We start from the raw sequence: 12,049 nt of genomic DNA on the forward strand, positions 1-12,049 counted from the left end.
ATAGATACATTCTTTGAGAGACTCCGAACCGTGAAAGAGTAATTTATTCTGCGTGGGCTCGGTCGTTTCATTGATTTCTATTCTTCTTCGTCTTGGCTTAATGACCTTATAGGTCACGCTAGCCATCGAATGGCTTAGTCAGTCCTCATTACGGGTGGACGACCAGTACCGCTATCATCTGTGCCACCGGGCCTATCATCTGCCCCTATTATACCATTCTTGATGTTATAGTAACATCATTATTATTATATCATCCAAATTTTGAATACTGTTTTTGAGCGGATGCCACAACCCACAGGATTGTAATAGAGAACGGCCGTATTGCTTTTTATTTTACCTGAACATTGTAGGATTTAAAAAAATATATTATTGTTGCTCAGGAATGACGCTATTGTTCCTGTGTTTTATGTAAGCAGAATAAATTGACTTCAATCCGTTATTTAAGTAGATTTGCTCCTTCGTTTTCCGTTACAACAAGATATTTCTTCCAACCGCGCCAAGGTTGGAGCCTTGAAAAGCCCAGTAGATGACGCTAGTGTAAGTCAAGCTTGAGCTTCGGCTTTGTAAGCAGCTTTACGTTCTGTCCAAAAAGGTGTTTTCTGTGCACGTAAAACTGAGCTTTTTACACGAATGGTGCTATGGAAAGTAAAACAGCTCCATTTCTTTCTCGAGTATTTTATACACTCTTGTATAACATTGGAAGCGACTGGACCAGAAACAACACAAGGATGTTTCATACTTAACCCCATAAAACTAAGCCAAATAAGTAGGATTTGATATTTTATTAGGTTAATTTACGGCTCCTTCTTAACTTTCATTATTTTGTTGTTAAATGGAATAACAGACGTACTTCACAAAACGAAAAATGCAAGATGATCGTCAAATGCTTCTGCCTTGACTCTACATATTGAATTGAATTGATTGAATATCTGCCTTCCTAATGGGAGTTTTCACGCGTTGCGAGAGTCGGTTAGCAAAGCAATTATTCAAAAACCTTTTATATTAACAAATGCTTTACATTTAGTTTCCATGATCATTTAAATTATTTTCGGATAGATAATGCCACAACATTGTAATTTTACAACAGAAAAAAATGTTTTAACAAGATTCTCAGAGATACATTTACTGGAAGCTGGCCAAAACACTGAAGTCATAATAGAAACTTGTTCGATTAAATGTCCAATATATCATCCAGCCACTGTTGAATATCTTCCTTTGTGTCATTCGTTGAGCTAGAGTTTGGCTTTGTCGCGACTGGTTGAACAGTTGGGACAGAAGTAGGCATAACTTCAGCGACCTTTTCTCTCTGTTCTGGATGAATTTCCAGTTCACTCATTTTTGTTTCTATAGGATTAATCGATATCATATCTACAGGCACATGTTTCGTCACTGGACTCTTAATGGTGGTACTATCATCCTTCGGTTTTGCAAACGCACCAACTAAACACGGCGTTGGTGAAGGTTTCTTCGGCAGAGGCATATTCTCCTTGTTACTCCGGGAAACTGGACCTGACTGTGTATGCGAAGAGAGCTGGTCCGCAAACTTTTGCTGATATTGCTTTGTATTTATCTCTGCCTTCTGTCGCATTAAGTTGATTTCCAGTGTGCTAAACAGTTCAGGGTCATAGCCGTGTCTTTCGTAGAACGGGATACACCCCAAACTGGCGTTCAGCAGTTTAGTATCGATTCGGAAGTACTCACTGTAGTCATTCTTTTCATCGTCTCCTGGAAGTTCCGTGTCCGGTTGCAGCCAACGTTTTTCCGAACTGAGAAGAAAGTGATTCGCACTCGATGGAGGAAGTTCGAGCAGCTTCTCAAAGTCTGCTGCTTGCAGTTGCCCGTCGTCCGCGTCACTGTCGCTCGAAGGTAAATCCCGGTCTTTGGTCCAGTTTTGTTGCAGTTGACGCTTACCGTACCGATCGTCGTAGACAACGAGTGGTGCGGTGTGTTGCACTTCAGGTGCCTTTTGTTTGCTCTTTTGCTTGGTCTGTTTTGGCGGTGGTGGTTTCTTGTGCAACTTGTCTTGCCGACGTTTTGCCTGAAATTGAAGGTACTCGTAGAGTTAATCATTTCAGTTTAAAAAGAAGATAGGATTTCTCACCGCGAAGGCAGCTTTATCCATATTGTATCAATGAAAATGGTTCGATTAAGAGATAAAAATAAAACTGAACAAGAGCAGAACGAGATGAATCGCCTCTATTGATGTTAGAACACAAAAACAAACAGTTTTGAAATGTCAACAAACACACCTGCTGTCAAATTCCAGGGGTTGCGCACTAGGTACGCACTAAATGAAAAAACTTTGAGGTTGAAAATAAATTTGAAATTAATTTCAAACTCGCTGAAAATAATACTTTTTTCACATAAATCCAAATAGATCAGAATGTAAAGTAAATAGTATTTCTTGTATTATATTCTCGTTTTACATTTCGGTCATATGTAGAGACCTTGGCCAGCCACAAAGGTAGTGCTTATGGACATTTCAATGTGGATTACATTTTGAAAACTACAGTAATAATCGTTACAAATTTCCAACGGTTAATATCGATTTAACCCATTTACATTGCATATTTTATTACCTATAGTATTTATTTCTCATAAATGGATAGAAATTATTCTAATAAGTAGTACGGTACAATTTTATCATCTGAATTTCCTTTGCCATGAAATATCTTCAATGCACTTTACAAAACACTGTTGAATGCCAATGTATTTAAAATGGGTTCTATTTCATTTATCTATTTAACACTTTGAAGCTTTATTAAATCGTAAGTATATTTTTTTTTTTCATTTAAACAGTATGATCCATAAAAATATCAATTTTAGGCGAAGCAGTTTTTGTAAGTTAAGCTCTAGTTATAAATAAAGTAAAATATACAAAAATATTTACTTTTTTAACTTTATTGATTTTAAGTATTTTTAAGGATTTTAAGCTTGCGCCGTATTGTAAACACTGCAGATGAATACAAAAATACAATACAATACACAAAAATATATAATGCACAAAAAAGTTTATTTATTTATAATTGATTATGACGGTCCAGTGCCGTATTGTCACACAAAAAAGTTATTTGGTTTATTTTTTTATGCTCCAACATTATTTAATCGCTTAATCATTATATTTTTTACGGTTTTAAAATTTCTAGATTAGCACCATTTACTGGTAGTTTGTGAAAGTGTTACACTAATGTTTTATAGCATAAACATTAGGCGCAGACACAGCTTAGTTATTAGGGGCAACATTTACAATGTTGCAATTATGAGCACAATACCAGTTACCACCATAGAGCATACATAGATGCTCTATCTATGTACAAAAGAACGTAAGGGTAACATCAGCGTGCGTGACGCACCCGAAACAACCCCGAACCGAAATTCGTCATCGTCGTCGTAACTTAGCAACAGTGAGCAAGCGACCGCAGAGAACGAAGAAAGGAAGGAGAGAAAGGCAGGTGTACCTCCCTCCAACGAGAACTAGATTGCTCGATTGAAGATTGTCAAATTAATATCCAGAAGCTCATACGGGAACGGTTTTACATTAATTATGAATTTTTTATGCAACAAATTCGGAAATTCTCGACTCGAGCATTATTGGAGCAAATCACTAATTTTTTTTTAATTCATCCAAAGGAATAGATCAGGGAGGGGAGCTAGCTAGAAAGGATGCACGAAAACGAGCACGGAAGGAGGATAAGGAAATAAAGAAGTTAAACAGATTAGAAAAATAGTTAAAACAATAATCTTTCCCACCAACAGAAGATATCCTTGATGCAATCACGACAGGAAGAGGAGAACGAGTTTTCGTCCCCGTTCGGTGTGTGGGTACGTATAGATTAATGGATGAGAGTTAGGAAGAAACATCAATGGCATTAAGGAGAAGGGAGGCAGTATGGTATGCTTGACTATGTGTGCAGCGAGATTCTAAGGATTCCAGCTTGGTTTTTTTCGCAATAACTGGGCAAGAGGGTGGAGGAATCGTGTTGGAATATTATCCAGAAAGGTGTGCAGCCCCAAAACGCATCCAACGGTATGCTTTTCATTTCAATCGGACCAGAAATGAGGGAGTTATCCTTGATGTTAGACGAGAATATTTTGATTTTTCGGAAATAACTGAGTGGAGGAGAAGGGATCGGGTTGGGGTGTTCTACAAAAAAATGCGCGGGCCAAAGACGCATCCAACGGTAGGTCAATCATCCTGATCGGACGAAAACTGAGCGAGTTTTTGCTGATTTTCCATGGGAATGCTAGGTTTTTCCTCTATAACTGGGCGAAGGAGGTGGTGAAATCGGGTTGAGGTGTTCTACAAAAAGATGCGAGGGCCAAGGGCGCATCCAACGGTAGGTCATTCCTCTCGATCGGAGAGAACTGAGCGAGTTTTCGCTGATTTTCCATGGGAATGCTAGATTTTTCCTCCATAACTGGGCGAAGGGGTTAAGGGATCGGGTTGAGGTGTTCTACAAAAAGATGCGTGTGCCAAAGACGCATCCAACGGTAGGTCATTCATCCCGATAGGACGAAACCTGAGCGAGTTATCGCTGATTTTCCATGGGAATGCTAGGTTTTTCCTCCATAACTGGGCGAAGGGGTGGAGGGATCAGTTTGAGGTGTTCTACAAAAAGATGCGCGGGCCAAAGACGCATCCAACGGTACGTCATTCATCCCGATCGGACGAAACCTGAACGAGTTATCGTCGATTTTTCATGGGAATGCTAGGTTTTTCCACCATAACTGGGCGAAGGGGTGGAGGGATCGGGTTGAGGTGTTCTACAAAAAGATGTGCAGGCTAAAGACGCATCCATCGACAGGTCATTCATCCCGATCGGACGAAAACTGAGCTGATTTTCCATGAAAATGCTGGGTTTTTCCACCATAACTGGGCGAAGGGATGGAGGGATCGGGTTGAGGTGTTCTACAAAAAGATGTGCAGGCTAAAGACGCATCCATCGGCAGGTCATTCATCCTGATCGGACGAGGAATGGCCGAGTTATCGTCGATTTTCCATGGGAATGCTGGGTTTTTCCTCCATAACTGTGTGAAGGGGTGGAGGGATCGGGTTGAGATGTTCTACAAAAAGATGCGCGGGTCAAAAACCCTTCTAGTGATATGCGGAACGTCTACATCGGACCAGGAATGACCGAGTTATCATTGGTTTTCCACGGGAATGCTGCTGGTGGCATTTCCCGGGGGTTACTGCGAAAATCCCCCCTAGTCCCCTTTTATAAAAAAAATCACGTTTGGGAGGACTTTTTGAAAGATATTTCAAGAACCAAACAACGAACGAATGAGGATAAAAAACTTAAAATTTAAAGGCGTCCTTAAAATGTGCCGGAAAAATATTTGTCATCTCGGAAAGATAAATATTTTCTGGCCACTTTTTAAACTTCCATTTGCTACCTCTTCGGATTCATGCTCTCCTGTTACTGCTGGTCGAATTTTGCCGCATCAAAATTTCCGGATTTTTGCCACAAATTTCCAACCAGGAGTAACAGGAGAGCATGAATTCGAAGAGGTAGCTCGGATCGGCCGAAAATTTCCAAATTCAGTTTTAAAATCCAAAGTCAGTTTTAAATTTGGGTTGGAAATTTTCCGTTTGGAATTCAACTTTAAATTTTGCCTAGGGATTTTAAAACTGATTTTGGATTTTAAGATTGAATTTGGAAATTTTCGGCCAATCCGAGCTTCCTCCTCGAATTCATGCTGTCCTGTTACTACCAGTTGATCCTGGTAAGAAAATTGGTTCGAAATCGGTGATATCGTCTTCTGGCCGCGCAACGTTTTGTGACCCCGATAACACCCACCCACCCAATTGTGACCCACCCAATCAACAAGTTATTCCCATGGAAAATCGACGATAACTCGGCCATTCCTCGTCCGCTCGGGATAGATAAGCTACCGCTGAATGCGTCTTTGGCCTGCGCATCTTTTTGTAAAACACCCCAACCCGATCCCTCCACCCCTTCGCCCAGTTATGGAGAAAAACCTAGCATTCTCGTGGAAAATCAGCGATAACTCGCTTAGGTTTGGTCCGATCAGGATGAATGACCTACCGATGGATGCATCTTTGAGCCGCACACCTTTTTGTAGAACACCCCAACCCGATCCATCCAACCATTCGCCCAGTTATGGTGGAAAAACTTAGCATTCCCATGGAAAATCAGCGATAACTCGCTCAGGTTTCGTTCGATCAGGATGAATCACCTACCGTTGGATGCGTCTTTGGCCCACGCATCTTTTCGTAGAACACCTCAACCCGATTCCTTCTCCCCTTCGCCCAGTTGAAGAGGAAAAAACCAGCGGTTTTTTGGCAAAAATATTCTCCTCGACAAATGCAATAACATAACAACCTTTTAAAAGCACAGGTAGCTTAAGCCGGCCATTGTTAAAGGAAACATATTTTTGAATCATTTTATTGAACGTCTTTGGCTCCTCGCCAAGCAGTTCATACAGTTAAGATACGATTATTGTCTCATTTTTATCAACAATCAATAAAGAAATAAGTGAAGAGTAAGTTAGATTAAAATGGTTTCACAAAGGTAACAAAAGATGAACACTTAGCAAACTTACATTCAATGTGATAGTGTGATAGCTGCCTCATCACACTCCACTTAGGGCCTCCGTAAGTCCATATCCTTCACTGGCTTTATAATGTTTGTAAAGCACCGTGCTAGACTACTTTAAAAATGTTTAAGGTAGCTAATATGCATTGAAATTTGCTACCTGAAAGGTATGTTAAAGTGCATTAACTAGCTTTTATGTATGTGGCTCCTATTATATGAACGAACCCGGCGTAATAACGATTAGCGATAGAAAAACACAGCAGAGATTAAAAACGGATTATTGCTTGGTTATTTGTTCATCTTCTGGAAGTGTAGTAGGGTGTCCGTTAATCCCTATTTAAAGAAAAAATCACCTCGCACTTGTTGTAAATCCTTTCACAAATGCTTGTTTAATGAAGTACAGGTAAGGTCATGTAAATCATGGCTTTACCAACGGTATCGAATATTAATAGAAAGAGCACTGTAATGTAAAGAGAGGCAATCTGATAACAGTACCCGATTTTCGCCTGCTGGGACTGGTTATCGACATCCCATCCAGACCGTATACAGATTATTCTGGCTACAGATAAAGTAAGGCCAAGTAAGTCAAAAATAAAATGCCAGGAGTTCTCAAGGTTGTGCTGTCTAAAAGAAGATATAAAGGCGATGAAGTTTATATTACAAGACAGAATACTGCTTTTTTCCTCGTATTAGCTTTTTAAGGATGTTAGCAGTCTTTAATGTTGCTACTGATGGAGATGTAAAACATACTTTACCTTAGATACTTTACTTTACTCCATAGATATGGAGATGTAAAACATACTTTAAACAAGCATCAGAACTGCTACAGCGTTCAGATAATACTCGCAATGTATGTGAGTAATTGTTCAAGACATGTACAATTAATGAAGCATTGCTGAGCTGTACACAAGCGTAAAATAAATTCCCAGGAAAACGCACAATGCTCTTGGGAGCAGATAAAATCTCAAACAGTCACAAACGTCTCTAGGGTGCCATAATGGCAAATTGTGGGCCCCAGATCAATGCAGAGTTCTAAGGAATTGAATTATTTATCAATTTGTGTTCAACTGATTACAATTTATTAACGGCATAAGAAATATGTCATTTCCTTTCATTTTCGCTATTAGAATTGTATGATTTTGCAACATATTAGTCAACACTTTTCACCTCTAAAACCGTGGTTCTCAACGATGGTTCTTAGAGCAATAGTAGAGCAGAAGTTGGAAACTAAAAGCATGTTGTAGCTTTTCGTCCTTTACTTTCATCACATAGTTTTCCACATCATGTCGCGCGACTTCAAGAGATTTTTCTCTCCATTTTATGTGTAGTACGCTCGTCAATGAGTCGCCCGACTGCATTCTGGTGGGTGGTAACCCGGTGTACGGTACTTGGCGCGTGGCCAGCGTCTGCTTGCTGGTGTAGATTTAATTGGCAGCCAGCGATGGCGCTAGCGTAATAGGATCAAGAGATTTACGGTAAAGTAGATTATTGATTGAAATTAGACGCCATTGGCCAAGCATGGTTGAGCTTGTCTGCCTGTGAGAAGAATGTATGGTAATAAAGACAGAGAGAAAGAGGATACTAGGACAGAGAGAAGCGGATATGGCACAAGGGCTGGCGGCAGTAGTAATGCGAAGATAAAGCACTACCGGATGAGATGCAGGTTTTAATAGGATTCTTGTTTGGCTCCAATACTACCATTGCTTTACCATTGCTGGTACTATTCAGGAAATGTTTTCCAATTGATGCCGGGGTAGGTTAGTTAGCTGTCTAATCAGTTGCTTTACTAATGACGATAATGAACTTGCTACAAAAAGTGATGAGCCGGAAGCTTGTAAAATCGTTTGTGTGGTCAAGAGAAGGGACAGTTTCTACGACATTGATGAAATCGATAAGGATGATAGGAACTCAAAATTCATCCTCACTTAATAACCTATAAAGCATCGAATATATTGCCAAAACGAATGGGAACTTCTGATGTTGCAAATTGGCTCGAGCAAGAAAGTATGCAAATAAATAGACTGATTTGGAATCTGGGTGCACTAAGGCATCAAATTGTGAGCTTCAGAAACCATGTTGCTGTACGGACTAGATGGTTTTGAACGTTGGCTAGTGAATGGCACGAAATCTAGGAAAGTTAATTTCCTGGCATTCCAAACATTTATGGGTTATGGAGATCCGAAAGAGACTTATTTAGGCTTCGTTTAGAGGTTGAAATGAATCCCTCATAACGTTAGCAATTGGTAACAGGGAAGTAGAAAAAAAAATTGGGAAAAAAATCAAACGGTTACTTTTGAAATTCATTTGCTGTTATTTAATCTTTAAACTCATTAAGGTTCAGCGAATAAATTTTCACAAATTCGTGTACATGAACAATCCTATATGTCTTCATAATTCATAAGGATTTTATTTAGACGAATTGATTATGCTTTCTTAGAAAATCATGCAGCTTCTTGCCAAAAGTATGGCCATGGCTCCATGTAACGTTGACTTGAGCTCCATCTACACTTGACAAGATTAACTCCTTCTGTCCATCTAATTCCATCAGTTCTTTTCGCCTGCCTTGTTGCTACCGCTCCGCCAAAAGATCACTCAACTGACATACGGCATGAGCTTCCTTCGCTAAAAGACTCTTTCACTAGCTGTAAAGAGCTGTGGTAAAAGTAGAGTAAGAAAGATGTTGTTTTTAGTGCATCGTCATTGTCGACAGTCGCACAATCCAGACAGCATCATTACGCTGTTTCGAGGTTCGTTTCGCGTAGGCAGCATTATCACTGGAACGGAAGCTTTCAGGTGACGCATCACTGTTGTCTCTGCACGGTAGGAAATTGTTTGAGACCTTTGCCCCGTGACATAGGCAGCAAAAATATATAACACAAACAAAAAAAAGCTTTACGAAAAGAAGTTAACAACGGGACATGCATTGCTTGGCTAGCTGTAAGTGACGTCTTCTGCTGGAGGGTGGTAACTAGAAAAACAAGCATCAAAACTTGAAAACCGAGCGACACGGGTGTCCCGATTTCACCCGGTGTCGAGCCGGAGGAGCAAAGCAAACAGCTACATTCGGACGGCTTCTTTCACTGCCTGGAAAGAAGTCTAAGACATGGTCTTATTAGGAAGGACCGAGCCACCCAGCCCGGACAGGTTATGTTTTGCGTCTATTGTTGTGAGACGCGAAGGTGAACGAGGACGGTGCCCGAACGCGGTTTGTGTCGTTTTGATCGCCGACGAGCTATCCCCGAGAGCGTGTCTGTTGAAGGCTAACGCAATGGGGCGTTTGTTGAAATGAACAAACAACAACCGTATGAAAAGAGGTGCCACCAGGGAAAGCTCGCTAGTCGCCATTCGGTCACTGGGAAATAGTTTCTTTATGCAACGAATGCAGAAAGATTAAAACAGATGACGTTGCTTTTTAATATTCGTAATATAATCATAAATTAGCAACACGGCCTGGCCGTCCTTTATGAATAAAAATAATAATAATAATAAATTAATTATATATTTAGATTTACTCCAACACTTTATCAAACTGTATTAGCTCAGAGCGATTAAAGACTATACTTGTAGAATGGATGGCTCCTGCAGGCTATACAATAATTTAGCAGCCATTTATAGGAACGCGGACACACGCACACTGTCCCCACCGCGGGGCGTCAAAGCTGTTGCCCAAAATTGAATAACGTCTAGCAGTTTCTTCAGCGCTTTCCTCGAAGCACACGCGTTCCCAGGACCATCAAAAGGGCAACGGGAAATGGGGCGAACGGAAGAACGCTTTCGAAGAATTTAAACAAATCCTTTGTATCGTTCGTCGGCCGGGCTCTCGTTCGCCAGCGATTGCGATCGATTTTCCACATTGCTTCGAATGCGGGCTCTAGTACGTTTGGTGGTGTGTGGTCAAAGAGTGGAAAATCTACAGAAAATATCCAGCATCGCTGAAATGTGTCCTGCCAGGTTTGTTTGTTTCGCTTTCTTTTTCTACCTTTTTTTTCTGTGCCGGATATTGATGTTTTCCTGTGGTCACCGCGTTACGCGTGTGCTGGGATTTTGTGACCGATGGTGAAACCCCTTTTTCCATCGTGCCCTGCTCCTGGGAAGCGTGGAACGAGCGGGACAAGCATCCGTTTGGGAGCTGTCCATTCTATTTGAACAAATTTCCCCCCCGGGGGTGAGTAGAAAGCAAAAGCAAATACTGTCACCCGCCCGGATGTGCCCTGGATGCGTTGGTGCGGGCTTTTGGTTTCCGATGTGACCAACGTGGACATTGCTACCTACCTGTTGCACCGTGTTCTTCCAGGTGGAGATTATGCTCCCGATGGCCCCGTTCGTGCTTTTTTGGTTTGTTTTTATTTTGAGCACGTTCTTTACCACTCACTGGTCGACCGTTAGGTGTTTGTCTTCGGAAGTTTGTTCGGTCTGTTCGATTCGAAAGGCGATTGAAGAGTGCCACACTTTGGCCAAGTGTTTTTCTACCCATTTCGCGCCCAGGATAAGGCCTACTTGGGCTCTGGTGCATGAAGAGGAACCCTGCTGTTTGCACATTTTGTGCAGAAGCAATTTTTAAAGCAAGCAAACCATGATTTCAATGCCGGCTTTTTGTTCCAGTTCTCGGAAATGTTGATTGTAGTAATGTGGAGTAGCTAGCGCGAGTGCTTATCAGTGTGGGCCGCTCCGATCCAAGCGGGTCGCTGAAATGGTCATTTGCTTAGGATCGGTCGGTTTAAGGAAACCATTACGATTGAGTAGATGAAACAGCTAATTGTGTTAAAATAATCGTGTGCTTGAGCTTAGTGATGGAATAATTACAGTGTCTACCGTTCCGAACGGACTCTTGAAACCGGAACATTTGCCAGAAAAATAAACCACGATGAAAATTGGTCAAAGTGTCGTGAATTCTCGGAATGGTTGAGTGTAAAGTAGGCACCATTATTGCTGGCAGCAAGACAAGAATCAGGGGCAAAATTGGCATTGAGCATATGTATTTTCCAAATGTACCAACAACTAGAAGATGTTAGCAATATTCATTTTGCTGTTCTTCCTGACTCAACGTCCTACTAAGTCAGGTCGGTCGTCGTATGGCTTAATAAGCTTGTTCATACCAATCATTACTATGTCAGTCAGGATCATTCTTACGAGTGAACGTTACAGAAGAGATTTGAACTCCGGTGGTGCCGTTTGAAAATCGGATAGAACCACCCGTTGGCTCATTGCTCCACGGTACTATGCTGAGTGTGACATTCCTGGACATTCCGGCTGTACGCTGATGCCTTGACACGGGCCCGAGGTGTCGAATGCAACCGCAGTATGGGATAATTCACTTCAAAAATGCATGCACTTAAATAAAAAATAACTGAATTTATTGGAAAACTAGAGCAACATGAATTTTAAAAACTAGGCATATCAACAATAACGTTAGCCAGACAGCAGGGAGGACAGTTCAAGTGAGATTTGATACACGATCCTGTCATGTAAAAAATTGGCACCACTGCAGCCTT

The 12,049-nt window shown here is 41.1% G+C and overlaps 1 protein-coding gene across 1 annotated transcript; it reads right to left on the reverse strand.

Annotated features, from left to right (window-relative positions):
- Positions 1–1,171: 1,171 nt before the first annotated feature.
- On the reverse strand, positions 1,172–2,122 carry LOC126558702 (uncharacterized). Its single transcript, XM_050214755.1, has 2 exons — positions 2,102–2,122; positions 1,172–2,038 (listed from the first exon to the last, which is right to left on the reverse strand). The coding sequence occupies exons 1-2, from the start codon at positions 2,120–2,122 to the stop codon at positions 1,172–1,174; spliced, it is 888 nt and encodes a 295-aa protein (XP_050070712.1).
- Between the last annotated feature and the right edge of the window lie 9,927 nt (positions 2,123–12,049).

Source organism: Anopheles maculipalpis, chromosome 2RL (genome assembly GCF_943734695.1).
Source record: "Anopheles maculipalpis chromosome 2RL, idAnoMacuDA_375_x, whole genome shotgun sequence".
Lineage (NCBI taxonomy): Eukaryota > Metazoa > Arthropoda > Insecta > Diptera > Culicidae > Anopheles > Anopheles maculipalpis.

Coding starts and splice junctions, on each gene's coding strand:
- LOC126558702 (XM_050214755.1), bottom strand. CDS start 2,122: ATGGATAAAGCTGCCTTCGCG. Junction 2,039..2,101: donor TGGATAAAGCTGCCTTCGCG/GTGAGAAATCCT, acceptor CTTCAATTTCAG/GCAAAACGTCGGCAAGACAA.